This window comes from Argentina silus (assembly GCF_951799395.1).
Source record: "Argentina silus genome assembly, chromosome: 17".
Classification (NCBI taxonomy): Eukaryota; Metazoa; Chordata; class Actinopteri; order Argentiniformes; family Argentinidae; genus Argentina; species Argentina silus.
This window is the reverse complement of record NC_139671.1, coordinates 6872552-6896332: the sequence shown is the minus strand read 5'-3', so window position 1 is coordinate 6896332 and position 23781 is coordinate 6872552. Positions and strand designations below refer to the sequence as shown.

Genomic DNA, 23781 nt, shown 5'->3' with positions numbered 1-23781 from the left:
TCATCAGAAAAATTGATTTGAGACCTAGATAGTATTCGTCCAAGCCAAGGGGGAACAACTTGACAGTGATCAGCTATCAAAGTATGTAAATGCACAATGAAGAAACCATCTCTGTTGTTGTCGAATAGGTTATTGTATTTATTCAGATTTGTTGTGGACAGGCGGTCATACATATGAAATATGTTTCCATTGTTCTGTCTGTAAACACAGCATACTAAAGCCAGTCACCTAACAGCCAGAATCTGGGGCAGAATATGCTCAACTAATATTGTCAAACAGTTAATTCTGATAATGTAACATTTTCTTGATTTGAATGTATGTGATGTAAGTTACAGTACATGTGTCTGTCTTGCATATACTGACTGTGACTTCATACAGACATGACTGTTAAAAATGTTGTATTTTCCTACACTTCTTGAACTAACAGGGCAATGATATGTGTGCAGTGAAATATTTTGTCTTCATAAAAATAAAACTATCACTTTGAGAAGATAAACCTTAGAAATCTCTTTGTGTTGAACCATTGACAGAACATTCACTCATTCATATATACAAACCCTCACTCATATGCCTAATACTTACAAAACCATTGTAACATTTGATGAGACACAGGTAGATAACATAGCCGGGTCTGGAACATGACATTTATAAAATAAGGCATTTTTTTTTGTGACCTGCTGTAAATACTGTAGTGTTTCATTTTCTCTATTCCCACATAACAATTACCTGCTATAACATGCATATACTGTAAGGCAAAAATAATGAACCAATTTGGGTTACAGAGAGACTAATGTTATCAGACTGCAATGCTTATGCGATAGCAAAGTTAACCTGACTATAACCCACTTCCCCTGAAATAACTGTACATGCTTGGCATTTTGCAGTCTTTGTCTCTGAACAGTCTACTGTAGTGTATATCATATACGTTGTGTCTCTTCCACATGAGAAAAGAAGCATCATACCTTGGGAGTTACCAAGGTTAGCTGTGGATAGAGAAAGAGAGAAAAAAAGGTCAGAATTTATATTTACAGACTTGGAGAAATACATGTGCACACCCACACACAGCAAATATCAAACAACTAATACCAACACCAAAACCACAAAGCGTGCAACTAAAGACAAAAAAAAAACCCACAGCAAATATGTTTACATCTCGTCTGAGTTAACGCAGATAATATTGCATAGTGTTTATTATCTTTAATCGGAGCTGTAACCGGTGTCAAGGTGAGTGACAAACCATTACTCACACTCAATACTGTCCACCCCTCCTTATCACACTCCCACAGTCAAACGTGCATGCATCTAGCTGAATGTTCTCCAGGAAACTGCATACACACACACACACACACACACACACACACACACACATTTCCCAGCAGGCACGGCTGCAGTTACCCTCGGTCCCCCTTTTTCCCCTTCCTCAGAAGTCAAACACATCATCATCATCGATATCATCCAACGACCAATTCCAGTCCTTCAGGCCAAAGTCAAGCAATCTGAAACAGTAGAGTGTTTCACTCTGGGGTCAAGCCCGCAGTCCATAGGGGACAGCAGAGCTGCATGTGCAGTCCATGCAAAGTCCACGAGGTGGCAGCACTGAGATGTCACGTTTAAATCAGCCATGACGGTAGCATAGTGAGTCGGCAGGATAGGTTTAGCCTTAAAGGGAGTTATGTTAGATGTATGTGATGAGGCAGGGTGGAGGGGATGAGATGGGTGGGAGGTTAGTGGTGTCAGTGCAGCAGACAAGACAGACAGACAGACAGACAGACAGACAGACAGACAGACAGACAGACAGGCAGGCAGGCAGGCAGGCAGACAGACAAGACAGACAGACTAAGGTCTGCTACTTACAGTCTGCCAGCATGAGAAACACAATAATGGAAGGGGTCAGAGGTGAAGAGGTCAGGGGTCAGTGCAGGATGATTCTGAGCATGGGGCCAGAGCTACAGGAGGTTGGTAGTGGAAGAGAGGGAGTTAAGTTCTGGCTGAAGCATGGGGAACAGTGTGTACAGTGAAGGCACCACAGAGTGGAAGCAGAACTAATCAAAGGATGGGCTCCTTTGAGGTACAGTTCTTCCCAACGCTTTCCTTCCTTCCCTGTTTAGTCCCCCCCCCCCCCCCCCCCCTTGACATTTGATTGACTGATCAACACTGACAAGCTAAAGCTTGCTCTGCAGGTGTGGTACAGTGAGCATGAAAGCATATCCCCTCGGGCTATTTAGGCCCTGTTGGAGATCATTATTGTCAAGCATCACCCTAAAGCACGATGCCAAGATTGCAGATCAGCCTCTGGTTAAATAAGATGGCATTGATAGCTCTGGGTCTAAAGAGACGAGAGTCAAAAGCCTGTGGAGCACAGCGGAGAGGATCTGCCCTTCATACACTACGCTGCGTGAGAGGACGTGCTGCAAAAACACTTGCATTCCTCCTACACACACATTTCAAATAGACTGAGCTAAACGTGACCCAGTGAGCACGGCGTGACACAAGAGGAGATGCTGAGTGAAACAGCGGGGGCAGTCGATACAACAGGCAACCATTGGCGTTATTATTTCTTTAATTTGGAGGTGGAACCAATGATCTCTCTCTCTCTATATATATATATATATAGAGAGAGAGATCAGTGGGTGGAACACTCAATACAATGTATTAGATCATCTCAAAACCCTGATTTATGCACATAGCAGTCAATCTAGTCTAGTCTAGTCTTTTATCTAACCTCGATTACACAGTCTGAGCATAAATCTATCCTCTACATAAATCTATCCTCCCCCCCCCATCCTATCCCCTGACCCTATGCTCACCTGGGCTTCCCTGCAGGCTGTTGTGATCGGCTGGGCTGCGCTTTTATGGCTCCGCGGTGGGGGGAGAGGAGTGGGGAGCTCCTGGGGGAGGAGCGCGGGGAGATCCGGGGGGAGGAGCGGGGGAGAGGCTCCGGGGCTTGGGCGGCCGGGGCGGGGCCACCGGCAGGGTGCTTCTTGGGGATCCGTTTGATTAGCCGGCTGACCCACCGCTGCTGCTCCTCCTGAGAGCCGGCCAATAGAAGCAGGTCTTTGGCCGTGGACATGTCGTAGTTCACTGAGGAGGGAAAGGGGGGGGGATTTAGGTGAGAGGGAGGGATTCAGGTGAGAGATCATACATTTAAACACAGGTTATCTAGAAACCCTCTAGCACTCCTATAAATAGCTAGTCATTCATCAAGGTCCAGGTGAGCTCTTGAACAACCCTTCCATATTTCCCCCCCGTAAAAATTCCAGTATGGTGACCCCTTGTGTGCCCCCCCCATACTAACCCCTGCAGGGGGCGATGACCTCCTCCTTCTTGTCCAGGTGGTCTTTGTGGCACTTGGTGTGGCAGCGGCGGCACTCAAGGGCGGGCGGGGGCTTGAACACGTTCCACAAGGGCCGGGTGCACGCCTCACAACTGGAGGGGAAGTGGTACAGCGTGGGGATGAACTCGTGACCTTTGTGTCCGATGTAGGAGGGCCGTTCGCCCACGGCCAGCGGCTCCACCGTAAACTCCTGGTCCCTCTTGCTCTCCCCTTCGTTGGCATACAGGATCTGTAGGGAGGGAGAGAGAGAGAGAGAGAGAGGACAGGGATGGGGTTCACTTGATGGGTCACATCTCAAGACCGCTGTCGTGAAATAACAGAATTTGTTTTTTTTTGTACCTGGAAAATCCTTGGGATTTCTTTGGCATCTGCACGGTATACATCTGTCTGAGTGACTGGTCTGACATGGAACAGCTTACTGTATAGAGAGAGAGGGGGGGGTGGATCAAAAAGAAAGATGAGAAGTGTGCAACCACAGAACATTATCATAATGTGTGTATGCACAACCACAGAACGTTAAGATGATGTGTGTGTGCAACCACAAAAGGTTACATGATGATGTGTGTGTGCGCAACCACAGAACGTTATGATGATATCTGTGTGTGCAACCACAAAAGGTTACATGATGATGTGTGTGTGTGCAACCACAGAACGTCATGATGATGTGTGTGTGTGTGTGTGCAACCACAGAACGTTATGATGATATCTGTGTGTGCAACCACAAAAGGTTACATGATGATGTGTGTGTGTGCAACCACAGAACGTCATGATGATGTGTGTGTGTGTGTGTGCAACCACAGAACGTTATGATGATATCTGTGTGTGCAACCACAAAAGGTTACATGATGATGTGTGTGTGTGCAACCACAGAACGTTATGATGATGTATATCCATATTTCACCAGCTGAGGTAAAAGCACAGATGGTAACAAGGCAAAGCTATGGGTGGAGGAGGGTTCTGATGATGACTCACGCGATGTCTAGGATCATGTAGGGGTTAGACTGCTCTCGGTCCGACTCACTGTTGTAGAACAGGATCTTCTTACTGCTCACCACAACATACTGCAGGGAGAGCAACGCCAGGGCCGACAATCACACAGTGAGACTTGTTTACATCAGGGGAAAAGTCAATAATCAGACGTTTCTAAAGTTTCTAAAGTTCTAAAGTTTATTATATAACACTGTAAGGTGAGAGCCAAAAAGAAGGGCAATTACCTTTCTATCCCATCCAAACCTCTTGGTGTTCTTAGCAGGAAGTGACAACCAGCCCTCCAGCCTGGTATCTGGTTTACAAAACAGGAAACAGTACATTCATAAAGAAGAGAAGCTTTGTTTCATGCTTGCAGAGAGAGAGAGAGCGCTTGTGTTAGTGGCCACTCGCAAAAACACACGATATTTTTCCCAATTCCAAACACTTATCATCCATCAATGATGATGAAAACAGCACAAGCCAGAAGCCCTTCACTGGGTCCAAGCTGACAGGGAGTGTATGCTTTGGCAGTCGACATAATGTGAGTGGACTCAAAAGTGAACAAGGGTACACAATGGTCAGGCTGTGAGTGTTCGCACAGTGCTGTCAAAACCACCAACAGTTTTATTAGTATTACAAACAAAAGTGTTAGTGCCACTGCAGAGAAAGAGACAGAGCCAAGAGGGGTGAAGAGGTGGGGAGGTGGTGCGTATTTTTGGGGCGTCTGATTTGCGTTTGAACCACCATGCTTGTCTGGGTCACCTGCGCTGTCAGGCTCTGGGGGCTGGTCATTGGTGAGGGCCAAGGGACGACGGCCGTGTTGTAACCGCCCATCCCCGCCATACCCTTCCTCCTCCTCCTCCTCCTCAGAGTCGGAGTCAAAAAGAGGGCGGGCCGGTCGGAGGGAGGGCCGGGTGTCGATGCAGACAGATTTGTGGGTGCGCTGATAGGTGAAGGACATGGACTCGGCGGTGTGGGAGTGAGTGATGCGCACTGCGTCGCCACCACAGAGACAGGGAGCGAGGGGAGGGAAAAGTGAAGGGAGAAGAGGGGAAAAGGGTGGGAAGGGAGGAATAAAAAGGTGTATTTGAAGCAGAGATTTTAGAAAATGCAAAACAAGGAGTGGGAATGATCTGAAGAACGTTTAAAGGGAAGTGTGTTGAGACACAAGGATAGTGAGGGATATAGGAAGTGACAGAGAGGAAAGAGGAAGTAAACGATGATCTGGTAAGTGTGGGTATGTGGGTGTGTGTGTGTGTGTGTGTGCGGTGTTACCTGGGTAGCCATCATCCATGTCCAGGTCATTGCCACTGCTGATGCTGGTGGAGTCCATAGAGTGGACACTCAGGGAGGTCAGCTGACAACGCAGCTGCTCTATGTCACTGTCCTTACTGTCCAGGGCCATCTGCAGCTCCAGACGCACCTGGCTGTCCTCTGATATCAGCTGGTGGCATACAACACAACACACACACACACACACAAACACACAACACACAACACACGTTTAAGAAAGGGGCTTCAGAGATAGCAGGAGTTTCTACAATACACTGTGTAAGATCATATGGAAAAGATGACGTTTTGAAGTGACGGGATTTCCAGAACTGCAATCTAATGCCTCATTTTGATGAGTTGTTCTGCATCTAGCCCACCTTCTTAGGGCACATGTTCTACAACAGGCTCTGAGACGACAGGAGATGATGTCAGAGTAAATGATGCTAGCTCGGCGGCGGGCTAGCTAGACCTACTGACCGCCGACATGTCGTTCATCTCTCTCTGGTACTTGATGATGGTGCTGTTGAGCTTCTCCTTCTCTGACCGCAGCTCCAGCTGGAGCTTCCTGTTCTCCTTCTCCTTCCTGCGCACGTCCATGTCGTTGATGCGGTGACTGCTGTGCACCTCCTTGCGGTTCATGATCTCTGCCAGTTTGTTGATCGCCTGATGGATACATAGACACACACACACACACACACACATAGTTATGATAAATGGACAACACATCCCTATGTATTCTCTGCAATACGTTCACAAACACACACTCACTTGAATTTTGAGCGTTCTCTCCGACTGCAGCTGCCTCTCAAAGGAGATCTTCACAGAGTTCATCTGTCTCTCCTCCTCCTTTGACTTCTGGACCTCTGTAAGAGCAGAAGGAACAACACACCCACATCACCACGATCAGCATTCCTGGAACATTCAAGCACTGTGATCTGGCCGAGTGTGAGGAGACAGGCGGCTGTGATATCAAAGGTGAGGGGACACTCACTTTGCTGGAACTCCTTCAGCTGGTTGTTCAGCTCCTCTTTCTCATTGGCCAGGTTGGCCACGTCCACTGTCATGGTGCGGTTGGACTCCTCCAGCTGTAGGGGGCAGCGCAGGACAGGTGAGCGTGGGAGAGACCCAGGTATGCTTGTGTACAGTCACTTAAGTCCTTCAGGCTAGCACTGACATTTAGTATAGGGAGAGTCTATTACCCTGCTCTCCAAAGCCAGCATTAAACCCATGTCTCCAACATCCCTCTGTCTCACTGAGATGCAGGGTGACATCATTTGGGAATCACTATTCCCTCTCCATCTCTCTCTCTCTCTGTCTGTCTGTCTGTCTGTCTGTCTGTGTCTGTCTGTCTGTCTGTCTGTCTGATCTCCATTTCCCCTCTCTCTCAATCTCTTTCCATCTCTTTTCTCTCTCTCTCTCCCTGTGTCTCACCGAGCCGATGGTGGCCTCCTTGTCGCTCAGCTCCTGTCTGTGTCGGGCCATCATGTCTTTGATCTCCAGCTCCTTCATGATCTTCTCCTTCTCCAGGTCCGAGTACTGCTCCTCGGCAATGGAGCGCGCCAGCTGCTCCGAGTCCGCCTTCGTGAGGCTCACCTCCAGCTGGGCTGCCAGGGAATCCCTATGGAAGACGGGACAACCAGGATCAATATCTGGGAATGTGACCCTTTGTGTACCGTACATCTGGAAAAGGTGGAGCTGACGAGACCGACTCTGGAGCCTTATTAAAATCAGGATGGCCACTCTAAGGTATCAGCGAGCTCCATATCCTCTTAAAAAACGTAGCGAGTTTATCCCACAGTCGTCAAGTCTGGCCGTGATGTGACGTGACATTGCGCCCCTCATGCCGTTAATGCCGCTAATCTCAATAGCTTGTTCGAGGTTCTTAAGAGGTCAAACTGTGGAGATGGTCAGTGCAAGCAGTCTACTCCAGCCATTCCCGCCCCGCTTGTAGTGATGGGGTCTAATTGTGATGTGTGGCAGGGCAGAATTTACTCCTATAAAAGGACAGTACCTCTCTTCCTGGAAGTCCTCCAGCCTCTGCTGGGCATCCCTGTACAGCTTATTTCTCTCATCACACTCCTCCTTCAGCTCACGGATCTGGGTCTTATACAGGGTCTGGGGACAGGGAAATAACAGAAGCTTCGATGTCAATACATGTTCAGCAGACAAAACTACCCACCCCCCCCCCCCCCATCACACACTCCAGATGGCAGGATAGACATGTCAACTGGACTTCCTACGCATTGGAGTAATGAAGGGTTGGAACAGATAGATAAAATGTACCGTGAAATACTGCTCTGCCTCCAGCTGGTCCTTCAGCTCCTTCAGCTGGCCATCAGCCTCCTGTCTCTCCCTGTGAGAAGACAAAACCCACCGTCAATCACAGCCATGAACCAAGTGTGACACAGAACAATAAAACACAATTTGAAACCCCAAAATTCCTCAGAATTACATGCAAGTCACGTCAAATTATCATCACACAACCCTCACACACACACACCCACACACACACAGCCTTCTCAGACAGCCCGTCCTCTCCTGTGTGTGAGTATGTGAGTGTGTGTGTGTGTGTGTGTGTGTGTGTGTGTGTGCGTCTATGAGTCAGCCCTCTCACCTGCGTAGCTCCTGGTTCTGTTTCTCCAGGCTGTGCTTCATGTCCAGCAGGTGGTTGAGCTCCTGCTTCAGCTGTTTCTCCGAGGAGCGCAGGGCCGTCACCTGCTGGCGCTGGGCCTTCAGGTCGTTCTGACTCAGGCTGCGCTTCTGCACCTCCTGCTCCATGCGCAGGGTCACGTTCTTCACCTGGGGAGGAGACGGGGTCAGGGAGGAGGCATCAATGGAAGGCAGACAAGCACTTACACAAGAAACACAGATTAAGACACAAAAACACATGTGTACAGACACACACACAGACACAGACACAGACACACACACACACACCTCCTCTGTGAGTTTGTCCTTGCTTGCACGCAGCTCCTCCAGTCTGTGCTGAGCCTGTTTGTAGTCACAGTCCAGCATGGAGTGGTCCTTCTCCAGCTGCAGCAGCCTGCCCTCCACCTGCAGCTTGGAGCCTCGCTCCTCCTGCAGCGTCCGCTCCAGCTCTGAGGAAAGGGCAGCACAGCAGACAACGAATGACGACACAATAACAACAAAACATCTTTATCTGCGTCAGTCTTCATGCTTTCACTCTCTACCCATATTCACTCCTTCAACTGAATCATGACTGTATCCCCCTCTGTCACCCTCTCTCTCTCTCTCTCTCTCTCTCTCCTCTTTTTCATAATTTCCACCTCCCTCCCTCCTTTCCTCCGTCCCTCTGTCTCGCACCTTTCAGGGCCTCAGACTTGGCTCCCTCGATGGACTCGTAGATCTTGTTCTTGTCGGCGAGGCCTGCCTTGGTGTTCTTGTGCTCGGCCTCCTCCTGCTCGAGGTTCTGCTGTAGGGATTTCAGCTTGAACGTCAGGTCGATCTCCTGGTTACTCTTCTCCTGTGGACCGACACAGGGAGGGGGGGGTCAAAGGTCAAAAATAAGCTCAGTCAGAAGGTTTATACAGACCTAATTATCTGTCTCACGTCACGACCGGAGACAGATCGGTGCAGACGGAGTTGCACTCTCTCTCTCACAAATGGTCATGGGATAGATTGTAAAAAAAGTAGCCCACCTAAATCGTCATATCATTACGATTAAGTTCCAAGTTTATTTCAAGGTTATTTCGTTTTAAAGTGCATTTTCACATTTCACATGAAACGAAACGGGTGCTTTACCCGCAGCTCTGCAAACTTAACAGTGCATATAAATGATTCTAAAAGTGACTTCAAACAACAATAACGATGTATATCGAGTTTTCATGGTTTTTGGAACATAAGTTGCAGTCCCACAGAAAGCAATGGGAGGTTGCATGAATCTCACAAATTAGGATCTGTGTTATCACGGATGCTTTCTAATCTTCAGATCTGGGCCCAGTAATTCCAAACTTTTAATTTGCATCAGAATGATCTGGATTATTTTTTGCTATCTATCTGGTAAATTTTGAGTAGTAAAGGGGAAATCAGCCAACTCGATCTGATCCTGGATAGCTGAAAATAATCCGGATCATTCTGATCCAGATTAAACGTTTTGAAATACTGGGCCCTGGAGATTGGTTCCACGTCCTACAAGACAGGTCGGTCAAGGCTCTGAGTGTGGTGTAGGAACTTGTCGTAACAGAATGATCCCAACCCCTCTTTAAAGGAAGCCAAACAAATAAATAAACTCAGTCTCCTGGTTAAATCTATCAGTAGGCAGCCGTAGGTTGAAGGAGGTATTAAGCTGAGGTGAAAGGTCCACCAGGGGTCTTACCTTCTCCAGGTCAGTTTGACGCTGCTGCAGTTGCCTCTTCTCTGTCTGAGTCTTGGAGAGAGACACCTTCAGCTGCTTCACCTCCTCCTCCAGGCCCGAGATACGCCCTAAGAGAAACGAGGGAGAGAGAAAGTGAGAGAAATGGAGAGAGAGAGAGAGAAAAAGCTTAGGATCACTCAGAGGAGACGTTACGTCATACACCTACATTCAAACCTCCCTCTAATGTGTCAAAATAACACACTTTAATGTTTATTTTCCCTGCCACTGACTTCACCCAAGTGGCTACTTTTTTCAAGTGCAAACAAGCAAAGTGCTTGTTTGATTCCAGTGGACAGCCAACCTTGTATGGACCCGATGCTCGATGTCCAAAAGTTTCCAAAACACACTCCCTCTTTCTCTCCATGACAAAGCTTTTCCACAGTGCTAGTCCAAATCTCAATTCTGATCCAAACCTCCAATCCACGGCGAAACCCAAGTCCTAATCTTACACCATAAAGCCTAAACCCCACACCCAGTCTAAACATCAATCCCTGTCTAAACCCCAGTCCCTGTCTAAACCCCAGTCACAGCCTAAACCCCCTGTTCAGATCCTAAACCCTAGCCCTCTCCCCAACTTACCCTGCATGTCAGAGATGGTCTCTGATCCGAGGCTACGGTCTCTCCTCTCTGCCTCCAGGGCTGCCTGCAGGCCCATCAGCTCCTTCTCCAGTTCCATCTTGCCGTTCTCCAGCAGGCTGCACTTGTCCTGCTGCTCCCTGAGGCTAAGCTCCAGCCCCTGGGCCTGCTTCTGGGCCTCCGTCTGGCTCTTCCTCAGACGCCCAGCCGCCTCCTGCTCCTCCTGAAGAACAGCCGTGGCCTCCTCCAACTAGAGACAGAGAGTGAGAAGGAGAGATAGATAGACAGAGAGAGATATAGAGATATATATAGATAGAACAGACAGAGAGAGAGAGAGAGAGAGAGAGAGAGAATGAGAGAGATAGATAGGAGAGAGAGAGAGAGAGGGTGGATCAGTGACTGATCAGGTATCACACTCACATGTAATACAATAGAGACATACATGCACTGACTGGTAGCAGCCCCCTGAGAAGGACAGTTAACACTGAAACACTTGAGCCACAGCAGCGTGCATCAGGCTGCTCTCCCCCACCTGTCTCTCCAGGTGGATGTTCTTCTCGTTGGAGATCTGAGAGCTCTGGTTCCTCCTCTTCAGCTCCTCCAGCTGGTCCCGCAGGCTGTTGACTGGACAAGCACATTCAGGTGGACAGGTGAGACCACAGTGTTTAGGTGTGCAGGAGTGTGCGAAAGCATACAGGCAAAGGCGAAATCCCAATTTAGTTAGATATATGCCATTATAGCTGACTTTCATCCAAAGTGACTTACATGGCAGTGAGTGCATACATTTTTTTTGTATATATGGTCCCAGTGGGAATCGAACCCCCAATCTTAAGCCTTGTTAGCGCCATGCTCTACCAACTGAGCCAAAGAGGACCACGACAGTTAAGTTGAATGTGTGTAACATTCTTTTGATCAATTTAACATTTGTGCAAAAGCACTGCTGTGTGTGGATCTCGAGGTGGGTTTGGTTCCTCAGATGAACGAGGGCATGGGTGTGTGCTCACCCTCGTTCTCCAGGGTGCGTTTCCTGTCCGACTCCAACTCCACCTTGCGGAGGTTCTCAGCACTCTGGTGCTGCAGCAGGGCCCTCTCTCTCTCCAGCTGCCGGAGAGAAGACTCCACTCTCTGTCTGCTACTCATCTGGAGGGGGGGGGGTGGGGGTTACTGTCAAAGCAGCACTAAGCAAGAAGCCATTTTGTTCAAAAGGCATCCATCCACCCATCCACCCATCCATCCACCCATCCATCCACCCATCCATCCACCCATCCATCCACCCATCCATCCACCCATCCATTCATTCATCCATTCATCCATCCACCCATCCATCCACCCATCCACCCATCCATCCACCCATCCATTCATTCATCCATTCATTCATCCATCCATTCATCCCTTACTTCGTCGTCGAGTTCTTTGACCAGCTTCTCTAGACGACTGGTGGCATTTCTGGGGAGAAAGAGCATGTTAAATAAACCTTTAGTAAGGGGTGTGTGTGTGTGTGTGTGTGTGTGTGTGTCTATATGTGTGTGCGTGTGCGTGTGCGCGTGTGCGTGTATTCTGTGAGTCGAGCCATACTTGCACTTGTGCTCCAGGTCTTCTTTGGCCTGCATCTCATGGTTGAGCTGTTCCTCCAGACGATGGAGCCTTTTGTCTGTCTGATCTGACTGAGGAACAGAGGGTGACAGTTAGTCAGAGTACGATAGATCGGTTCCATCGGCCTGTTTGTCCGTCTGGAAGAGCTCTGAGAGTTCTGTCTGCCTTCTGAGAGTTCTATTCTGTCTGTCCATCTGAGAATTCCATCTGTCTGTACAAAAGTTCTATTCTGTCTGTCCATCTGAGAATTCCATCTGTCCATTTCAGTCCTATTCTAACAGTTTGTCTGAGAATTCTGTCTGTGTATCTGGATGTTCTGTTGCATTGGATTGTCTTCTGCAGCTAATCCAACACACACACCTCTCTTTTGTTGTTTGTGCAATACTCGTTTTCCTCAGAGATATCCACACAGTCCTCAGTGTCCTCCACAGAGCTTCCTTTATTCACCCTCAGCAGTCTGAGAGAGAGAGAAAAGAGAGAGGGGAGAGAGAGAGAGAGAGAGAGAGGGTCTTTAAACTGGGTTTAACTGAGGTTCCCTGCCAGTGCCAGCTATGCCAACCTCCCTCACCCCCTGAGAGTTGTTACCATCCCACAACACATCCCACCCAACCCAGGTCTACAATGCCCATTCAGTGATCTTGATCAGAACACATGAGCAGACTTAGCCATGAGCCTGGAGGATTGAGGAAAAGGGCTGTCTGAACAAGGTGGCAGTGTAGAGCTGGGACAGGCTTTCACTGTCTGACTGGCTTAAAACAGTATCAGAGAGTGCAGAGAGTGTGAAACACAGAACAAACTCTACCTCCCTCCCTCCCTCCCTCGCTCTCTCTACCAGCAGGCACAAGGCTGACCGTAAGCACATTTCCTGCATGGTACAGAGAACCTTACAAACTCACATGAATTAAGATATACACCCATACACTACTATGCACACTCTCTCTCTTTTGAAAGTAGACTTAGAATCCCCCCCCAAAAGATTCACAGAAATACATGACAGGTTTTCTGAGATCCAAATATACAGCACAATAACATTTGCAACACATACACAAGTTCACGATGACTGAGGTTGAAAGCAGAGATTCTTACTGGTCTTCCTTGAAGTAAGTGAAGCCCACGAATGGCAGCTGGTTGCCCACAAAGGCCCTGGGTGGAGGAAAGGTCTCCACATCTCCTTTATCATCCTCTATCTCATCAAAGTTACTGGTGTCTATGTCACTGCTCAGCTCTGGCACGACTGGAGCCACAGCTGAGAGAGAGAGATGGAGGGAAGGAGGGAGAGGGAGGGCGCAGGAAGGGACGGAAAAAGCAAAGGTTCAGAGAAGGGAAGAGAGAGAGAGAGAGAGAGAGAGAGAGAGAGAGACGCTGGTCATAAAGAGGTCTTAGATCAACCAACCACACACAACAGCTAAAATTGGTATCAATTAAGACAATAACACTGAACCAACCATCCGCTCCTCTAGTTCTCAATCCATGTGTGACTACTTTTACAGTATTGTAGTCTGTGTGAGGGTACGTTTTTCTGTGTGTGTGTGTGTGTGTGTGTGTGTGATGGCTGAGCCAACCTGGGCACAGGGAGGTAGGCGCTAGCTGTTGCGGGGCTGACGCCACTCCTCTCTCTCCCCTCACAGTACCAGCTTTGTGCCCCACACACACAGGGCCTTTCACACACGCAGCCTAAACACACTCTTCTCCCTGCTCTGAGGAGCAGGCTCTCTTTAAAGGCCCCTGTGCAGCACGTGGGCAGCAATGTGTCAATGGGCCGGGGAGAGAAAACTGAACAGAGCTGCTCAATAACCCATAAAGAAATCAATTGCAGGCAAGAAACTAGCAGCCATGTTGGATCCTATTTCACAAACAGGATCCATTCTGGCTCCAAGCAAAGTGGATAGAGAATAATAGACCACTTTGACCAAGTGGCGACAGAACCCACGGTATAAGAGATGTAACAGGTGATGGTGGGGGGGCGAACAGGAGAGAAGAGAGGGAGCAATGGATAGAGAAGAGGAACGGCAGAGAGACCAGTCTAGAAAGAGGAAAAGGAAACAAAAAAAGAGAAATGCACAGCGTGTGGTGAGACAGAGAGAGACAGATGCCGCTCTGTGGAGGCCCTTGCGGCTCCGCTTCCCAGCATGCTCTCTGATATGGGCAGGCTAATGACAGGCAGCTGTTGCCACAGTGAGAGTGTAGAGAGAGGGAGCAGGCCTCAATCTGGGGCCTGGCTGGCTCGGGCCGGGGCGCCCCTCTCATTAGGCCAATCCACACGGGCCGCACACCCAGCCCCGCCTGCCCCTAGGGGGGTTCCCCCCCCAGCCACCCACCTCCGCCTCCTGCCATCGCAGGCCAAGGCAGGGTGCCGTCTCCCCGTCTCCCACATCCGAGGGCTTTATTTCAGGAAACAGCCAAGAATGGGCCTGGTTTAACGTCTGGTGAATGAGCGGACAGATTTAGGAGCCATCTCAGTGACGAGAGAGTTTTAGTAGGCTCCAAGAGGACAACAATGAGAAGTGTGCAGTGGGGTTTAGTGCTCTAAGGATGAGTTCAGTTAGTTTCACACACACACACACACACACACACACACACACACACACACACAACACACACAACACACACAACACACACAACACACACACAACACACACACAACACACACACACACAACACACACACACGCACATGCACACACGCACATGCACACACACACGCACATGCACACGCGGGGAGGGGGGCAGTAGCTCTCTGGTTTAGTGTTACAGACTGCCTGGGCTCTGATCAGAGGAGTTATGGCTCAGTCCTAATCAAACCCAGGTGAAACAGAGAGAGAGAAGCAAAGCAACAAAAAAAAACAAGACCAAAACCTGCATACGCAGTGCAGTGGTGGTGTTATGAATGAATAGTCATAACACATCAGCCACAGTCCTCTGTTTGAGAGGCGATTGTGCGGTGTTGTGCTGCGATGATAAGCCATATGCCCGTACTGCTGCTCGACACAGGATCATAGGGCCGTGCTGTGGAGCATATGGTACGCATAAGCACACTATTAGCATATCTGTTCTTAAAATGAACGTGAGAGATAGAGGACGATGGATAGACAGGCTTATGAGCTGGCACAGGTCATCAGAGAGTTACAGAAATGCACAGACAAAAAGATACACGCACGCACGCACACGCACACACACACAGAGAGACACACACACACTCTCTCTCTCTCTCTCACACACACACACACACTTACTCTCTCTGATCGTGTCGAAGGTCCACTGGTCGTTCCTGAAGAAGGGGTGTCGTTTGATTTCCTCCACACCGTTCCGTCCCAGACGCACCTCCCTGTACATAGCAGTGGGGATGGAGCGGTCAGAACGGTCCGAGCCCAACGTGACCGCAGCCTGAACACAAAACACCACTTTCCCCACAGCTGGAATGACCGCTACGCACTGACCACAGACCCCTCACTGACCGGGCTGGAGAGCCACATGACCGCTGCGGGATGAGTGGTGGTCAGCAGGAGCCAGTCAGTGGGCGTAGGGTTACTGAGACAATATAGATCCAGGGTGATATGGAGAGAGTAGTCACAGACAGAGCAGTAGGGCCAGACTGGACAACATCAACAACACTGACACACTTCTGCAGTTCCTCCCTCCCCCTACATCTCTCTCTCTCTCTCTCTCTCTCTCTCTCTCTCTCTCTCTCTCTCTCTCTCTCTCTCTCTCTCTCTCTCTCTCTCTCTCTCTCTCTCTCTCTCTCTCTCTCTCTCTCTCTCTCTCTCTCTCTCTCTCTCTCTCTCTCTCTCTCTCTCTCTCTCTCTCTCTCTCTCTCTCTCTCTCTCTCTCTCTCTCTCTCTCTCTCTCTCTCTCTCTCTCTCTCTCTCTCTCTCTCTCTCTCTCTCTCTGTGTGTGTGTGTGGGGTACAGAGCTGAAGGGGTGCGGCAGTTTGGGTTGCCACGTGTGGGACATTCCAGCCTCAGCCAAGAGGAAGGGAGGGCAGGGGAAGTGGAGGGGAGGGGAGGGGATGGGCGTGTTACTCAGCCCACTAGAAAACATATGAGAGACTGTGCCAGACACACAGAGCCTGTCCCAAAGCCCAGAATACTGTGGTAGGGAGGGAGAGAAAGAAAGAAAGGGGAGGGGGTGGGTAGAGAGAGAGAGAGAGAGAGAGAGAGAGAGAGAGAGAGAGAGAGAAAAAATGAGAGAAGGCGCCCTGGATGAGAATGAAAGAATGGAAAATAGAAATAGAGGACAAATCAGGAACATGGGAGTGGGTGGAATGGAGGCCTCAATGACAGAGAGAGGAGAAAGGGAAGGACTGACACAAGAGTTGTAGTAGGGAGTAGACTACAGAACTGAGGGAGGGTGTTGGTGAGTCAGTCAACAACAGTGACAGTGTGGGAGGGAGAGAGTGCGAGAGTGTGTGTGTAAATGGGTGAATGAGTGTGCATGTCTGTGTGTGTGTGTGTGTGTGGTGAGTGACAAGGGAGTGAGGGAGATAGTAAATAAACGGAGGGAAGGTGAGTAAAAGGCAGGCTTGTGCTGCAGCAGAAAGCCTGCCTGCCTGTCCCCCCCCCCCCCCCCCCCCCCCCGCCCCCTAGGGCAGGGCTAGTAATATAAACAGGAAGTGGTCTTCATCTAGGGGCTTGGGCTCCAAACCCCACCAACACCGCTCCTAGGGCCCTCTACCTTTCATTAATCTCTTCTACAAATACCACTACTACTAGTACTACTACTAGTACTACTAATAGTACTACTAATAGTGCTGTAATAAAACTGTCCCTCATTCATCTTGCCTGACTGACTTCTCCTCAACCTCTCAAACACATACCTCGCACTGTAGACCCCCCCACACACACACACACAACCTCTCTTTCAAAGTGGCCTCAACAGGAAGATGTGAATACAGAGAGGTCACCCCTTGAAGGAAGCGGAGAGGTCACAGGGGGTCAGAACGCAGTTCCTTAGTCACATACCTGTCAGACAGGAAGGCACAGATGAGGTCTTTGGCATTCTGAGACATCTGCACATCGTCAGGGAAGTTGAGGGCGTTCTTGTGATCCATGATCTTCCCATAGGTTCCCACCAGGGATTCAGCATAGAATGGGGTGTCACCTGAAGTGAAATTTCAGGATTACAGTGATGGGTTAACGGACGGAGAGTGAAGCTTCAGGAGACCTCGATAACAACTTGGCAGTACATTGAAAAACAACAACAACAACAACAATAACAAAAAGCAAATCAGATGACAACAGAGTAAGCAAATAAACTTTAGTAGGCCAATGATCACGACAGACCATTACGTCCATGCTTTCTTCAAGATGACTGATAGGGGAAGCAACCTCACTCACCAACAAGCATCTCAAAGATGAAGACCCCCACGGACCACCAGTCACACTCGCGCCCATAGTAGCCGTCGCCCCCCTGGGACTTGAGGACTTCGGGGGAGATGTAGTCAGGGGTCCCCACCGCCGTATCACAGTGGACCATGCCTGACTGCAAAACCACACACACACAAGACAGAACACACTTCAGAGTTTCAGAAGCAAACCTTTATCAGTGATCACATGATCATCTACAGTACAGGAATTCAAGCTGCCAACGCCAACACCTGTTTCCTCTCATTTCAGTGTGAGTCACTTGACATTAACCTGATGTAATTTCCCTGAGGAAGATTACACAAAAATGAGTTCAAAAACTGAACAGAGGGTGGTGCACTGGAGTAGCAGGATTCTCTTAGGAGTGAGACTTTGGTCCTGAAGGGTTTATTGCCTTAAAGAGACCTTAGTAACAGTGGGGTTTCACGGACTCTGGCCCAACCCAGTTCCACATCATCAGAACTCACCGAGTCCATTTTCATGCAGGTGCCGAAGTCAGCCAGTTTGAGGTGGCCATTTTGATCCAGCAGCATGTTGTCTGGTTTCACGTCACGGTGAATAAAGCCCATAGAGTGGATGGCATCCAGTGCCAGGACCACCTCTGCTGTGTAGAACCGAGCCCACTTTTCAGGCATGTCATAGTTCATGGTCAGGGTGACCAGGTCCCCGCCAGGCATAAACTCCATGACCATATACAGGTGCCGGTCGTCTTGGAAAGCACAGCACAGCTACAGAAATATACAAACCATACCATCACAACAATGCTAGGTCATACTTTTAAGAACAAACAAAACGGTGCTGGTGTGTGTGCAAGTATGTGTGTTTGTTATTGTCTGTTTGTGTGTGTGTGTGTGTGTGTGTGTGTGTGTGTGTTTGTGTTTGTTTATTATGTGTGTGTGTGTGTTGATTTATTAGTGTGTGTGTGTGTGTGTGTGTGTGTGTGTGTGTGTGGGTGTGGGTGTTTCGTGAGTGTGTATTTTACCTGGACGACCCAGGGGCTGTTAGAGAAGGCCATGATGTCTCGCTCCTCCCAGAAGAAGGCGGAGTCAGAGCGTTTGATCATCTCAAACTTGTTGAGCTTTTTCATGGCGTATACTTTGTGAGACGCTTTGTGGCGAACCTGGGGGAGGAGAGAACAACATGATTAAGGTATTCACACCATGATGAACACAACAGAGGACCACAGAGATCCACCACACATACCGTCAAAAGTATGATACATAGTGCATACCGTGACACAAACACACGCCCAAACACAGATGAGGTGAATGACTTAATAATAGTCCCACACCCACACCCACAGAGGGACATGTCCAAACACGGGTGGAACACAGACAGAGCCCCCAGCCCCCTCTACTTCAAACAAGACTTTAAACCGACAATAAATATCTCTCTCTCCCACACTCTGGGCCTGTCTAAACTCGCTTCCATAACAAGGAAAACAGGGAGGGAAAAACATGGGAGGAAAACCAGATGCACACAGCTTCACACACACACACACACACACACACACACACACAGCTTCACACACACACACACACACACACACACACACACACACACACACACACACACAGCTGCACATACACACACACAGCTTCACACACACACACACACACAGCTGCACATACATGTAGACAGACAGGCACCTGGTAGTCAAACGTCATTCCCCTGCTGCATAAACCTTGTTTAAAAGGACGTTTAAAACAAGAACTCTCACCAGCTGCACTTCTCCATAGGCTCCCCTGCCGATCACCTTCACTCTGTCAAAGTCCGCCAGCTTCACCTGCAGATCCCGCAGTCCACCCATAGCCTTCTCATCTGTGGGGCGGACACACAGGGTCAAGCATAGATCAAAACCCCCATCATTAAGTTCAAAGAAGCAGCTCATTAACAGATACGATCATACAGAGGTCAGTTCTTTCAAGTAGATGTTAGATACATATAGAGGTCAAAGGTCAGACCGAAGGGGATGTTTCATTTCACACTAGTAGGCAGAAGTGTATATTGCAATGCAAAGGTTTGATACAGATAAGAATGACAACAGAAGCGTTATACATACTTTATACAGCTATTACACCCTATTACAGACCTAGAACTGAGGTTGAATAGGGGTCAGATACTGAACATACAGTATAACTCAGAATGAAGCGATCCAGTGTAAACCGGATGAGGATAGACTAAATCAGTGCAGCTCACTCGTCCTAATTTAGATGCAACCTCTTAATTTACCCAAAAAAGGGCATGTTTTTCGCTAGGCGGACACCTTCGCGACAGTATGCGTTTATCAGGAGCTGACTGTATGTACTCCAGGTACATTTCTGCCTTCGATATCGAGGTAGTTATGGCTAGGCATGAACATCTAATCAAGGTCTGCTTAACAACAATTCTATCAAGAAATGTCTTACATCTGTTTAGAAAGGCATCTATGTTTTTGTTTTTCCGGAGCGCTGGGTAGTCCAAATCCAGGGCCAAGGCATTCATGGAATCCTAAAAAAGAAAAAAAAGAAAAGAAAAAGAAAGAAAGGAAATTCAAACAAATGAGGTTGTTACAACTCTGTCTGGAATGCATTTAATGCCACTGCATATGTACTGTAGATTGGCCAAACTCACTTCACCTACTGAAATTAGGTCGTTATTGGAATCCCTGTAGACAACGCTCTATCTGCTAAATGATCTTCATCTAACGATCAATGACACATATTATAACGGACATTCATAGAAGGTCATGGCCTAAATGTCTGTCAATCACCCCCTTCTGCCCTCCGTAGCAGTGCTTTCCCAAATGCAACACAGCCGGTAGAGAAGATGAGTCTGCTAATACACAGCATAACAAGCAAATGACACAATGACTGTGGAGAGATGGACTCTGGGGCCTCAAATCAAGTCACATTGACACAACGCAGACCTCTGTCCAAGCCCAGTTCACACCCAGCAGTATAGGAGGAGGACTATAAATATCCCTCGTATAGACACACACAGACACACACACTTCCAACAGTGTCTAGTCTTCAGTGTATTACAGCAAAGCAGAGAGGTTTCACAATCAGGGAGCCCAACACAGAAATCTGAATCAAGCTCTGAAGGGGAGGGAGCACTGTCTGTCTATGTCCTCCAAAACAGGGGTCAAGTGGAGTCAACTAGGGTAGTGTCCTGTCACTGCAGTGTCTGGCCCGTAGCTCTGGCCATGTGAGCAGACTGGCTCTCCCTGACATGTGGAAGCGTGGAACAATTCCAGACCTTTAAATAGAGAGTGGCAGCGGTGGTAGAGGGCCCGAGAGAGAGAGGGGTCCCTTGGTGCAGTCGGGTGGAAATAGACCTGAGGCTCACAATCTATAATGGGACAAATGGATTATCTGACAGAGTACAGACTTCACTGAGCATTCTAGGAGCTGAGGGGTTGGGGGGGGGGGTCCTTTCAGGGTCTGTGTGTGTGTGTGTGTGTGTGCATTTAGGTCAGAATCTCAACTCAAACTGTTGCAAAAATCTCCCATTGGCATCAGTGGATGAATTAAGAAAAACTGTTTCCCTCAACATTGGCCTTCCTGTACAACAATATCCCACCCACACATTCTAACTATTCAGGGGACAGGCAGACCTGTGGTAATTGTGGACACAATGTCTCACAAAAATATGAATCCTTAGTTTTCCAGAAAATTGTGTCAGTGAGTAGACAAGCAACAAGCGTAAACAAACAGGAAATAGTACTGTGAGGTCATCGTGGGTTATCTCTATGCTCAATTCCAGGATGTGATTTCAGCTTCCTGCCGGGTGGTTCCCTGCATGGATGGAACCAGTTGTGAAGCATGTTCATTGTTAGTCCCTCTACAAAGCTGTTTTGGTACAAACCAGGTCTTTCATATCACAGAGTTTACCTGACTGACACTATATTGCAGCTTTGGAGATCGAACTGAGATGGGTGGATATTGATAGATTGATCGACGTATGATTGGATAGAAATGGATCGTCATATGGAAAGAACTAGCATCTATTCATTTTGCTACGGTTAAGTAAGACTGGATTAGCATTTCAGGGATAGCAGTTCTACTGTAAAGTGCATTGCCCAGAGCAGGACTACAACATTAAAGCTCTCTGCTAAGTTCAGACTTTGATCTACTCTGAATATTTCTATGGGCCTTTCTCATTCAGTGACTCATGACAAACCAAAATAACGCTGAGAGGTATTTTTGGAGGAAGAGTCGTCTTCACAAAGGATCAGTATGCGTGAAATGCCATCTCAACCAACCACTAAAAGGTCCTCCTCTAGTAGGTCAAATATGAGTCAGATGATCTCTGTCTATGGAGTTAGCAAATCTGTTGTTTTTCCAAATCCTATAAGAAACTAATCTGACAGACAATCTGCCTAAAAAAACAAAACCTGTCAAATCCGCTCATGGGCGTTAGGGACAGATTGAGCAAGCTGAAGAGTGTCCAGATTTGACTTGAACCCAAGCCTCGTGGGACACATCCTACAACCTTTCCTCAAGAGAAAACATATCTGAACTGAAATAGACAGTGAGTGGGTACATACTGTACAGTACAGTTTGTGACGATCTAGAAAAACATGTTTATCCAGTCTAGATATCTTTTAAGTAAATTCAGGATAAGGTGTTATCGGACTTCACACTTATCACACTTCCATACTACTATATGTGCCACGAACATGGCAGACTGTAATTACAGAGACATGGTCTGTAGGCCGTAGAAATGCTTTGTGATCAAAAACAGTGCTAAATACCTCAAACTCTAGAGATAAAGGCCACTGCCTCAAGGTAGGGGAGTGGCCTGAGATTCTGTCATATGAATGCAGATAACAAGCAATGACAAAAGACAAATGCCTCCATATCACTCAGTACATCAACCAGAACCAGCCATGTTTGTTACACTGTGCATTGTTGGAGAGCTCACAACCTAAAATGGAAAACAGCCAGTTAGTCACAAGGGGTTTGTCTTTGGCCAAAAGAGAGAAATGCCAGCGAAATCAACATAAATGAATAACGTACAGTGACGTAGCCACCTCCGAATACAATACAAGTCTTGGGGGGGGTCACACCTGCTTTGCTGTGCTTCAGTCAGTGCTGGTTGAAACTTTCACTTTCTCTTAATGCAAATGATTGTCTCTTGACAACTGGTGGGGCTTTGGTCACAACTCCCCCTGATATATGTGTTAGCCAATAACAATATTAAGTGTTACCCAATAAGAGGCTGTTGCATTATTTAGTTGCTAGACCGATCAGTTCTTCAGTCATCAGGATGGATGAATGGTGAGCTAAGTCTACATCCCTGACCAGGGCTACATATTTGCATCATTTAACGAGAGGAAATAAATTCACACTGCGGCTGTGGGGAAATGATTAGAATTTAATAAACAGGACCAATGGACTCGTTTACATTATTCTCTGATAGGTAGTGTCCATCAATTCCGCTGTCCTGTTACTTACTGTATACAAACTTACCAGTAAGCTTTCCAAGTTTAACGCCGACTTTGGGTCCCTGATCATGGACTCCAGTTTTTTCAGCCGGCTTTCCAGCCTCCTCTCCGCTCCAGATGACATAATTATAATCTAATGAATCCAGGTCCGACGATGGCATGTGATGGCAACCCAAAATGTTTCGAAAACCAACCTGTCAATAAATGTCGTGGCCCTTTAAGTCGGGTGGCCTGCAGCAGCGCTCGCCACTACCGACTCGCTATTTGAGTGCGGTTGAATGAGCAATAAAACGACAACTCCGCACAACACGACTTGTTTTGACTGGATAGGTCGGATAATGATTTAGCAGTTGCCAGTGAGTTAATGTTTTCTGTGTTATGCGTAGTTTTCCGACTGTCCTCTGGGATCCCAAAAGTACAATATGCTCGCTTCCAGGTGCGCGCTGTTTAGGTATTCCAAAACATGTTCCTGGTCAAACCACGACGCCTCGAAGGTGAACTGGCCTCAATATTGCTTTGATTTTCGTAATGAAGAGTTTATCCTCTGAACCAGCTCTCTTCTTGGCAGTTTTAGTCGGTATCTCCTTCAGTCTCCCACCTTACTCCTCTGAACAACCCCATACATCGCTACCCACAAGCCCTCGCTGAAACAGGAATTCCTCTCCTCTTATCTCATTGATCTCTTTTACCGTCAGCACGCCGCAACTTTCAGTATTTTTGGAACGCTGATACATCGCCCAGTAAACTAGCCTGTAATGATCTCTCGGAATATAAATAGACGATTACATATTGGAGCAAAACAGCCTCCTTACCTAGCATATCTTATTCTCATTTTTCAATTGAGCTCATTTTAGATGGGGGATCATTTGAGT

General features: G+C 48.0%; 1 protein-coding gene across 1 annotated transcript; it reads right to left on the bottom strand.

The window, feature by feature from the left end:
• Positions 1 to 112: 112 nt before the first annotated feature.
• LOC310818216 (rho-associated protein kinase 2-like) lies at positions 113 to 23538 on the bottom strand. Its single transcript, XM_083689060.1, has 32 exons — positions 22935 to 23538; positions 19887 to 19968; positions 19199 to 19299; positions 18461 to 18598; positions 17946 to 18206; positions 17452 to 17596; positions 17077 to 17215; positions 15352 to 15443; positions 13206 to 13365; positions 12480 to 12576; positions 12102 to 12190; positions 11924 to 11972; positions 11531 to 11666; positions 11059 to 11150; positions 10530 to 10776; positions 9912 to 10018; positions 8900 to 9059; positions 8513 to 8673; positions 8190 to 8374; positions 7859 to 7928; positions 7587 to 7690; positions 7007 to 7193; positions 6567 to 6660; positions 6344 to 6438; positions 6053 to 6238; positions 5579 to 5747; positions 4549 to 4616; positions 4307 to 4395; positions 3674 to 3752; positions 3296 to 3563; positions 2808 to 3081; positions 113 to 983 (listed from the first exon to the last, which is right to left on the bottom strand). Exons 1-32 carry the CDS (start codon positions 23031 to 23033, stop codon positions 980 to 982), a joined length of 4227 nt encoding a protein of 1408 aa, XP_083545186.1. The 5' UTR covers positions 23034 to 23538; the 3' UTR covers positions 113 to 979.
• Between the last annotated feature and the right edge of the window lie 243 nt (positions 23539 to 23781).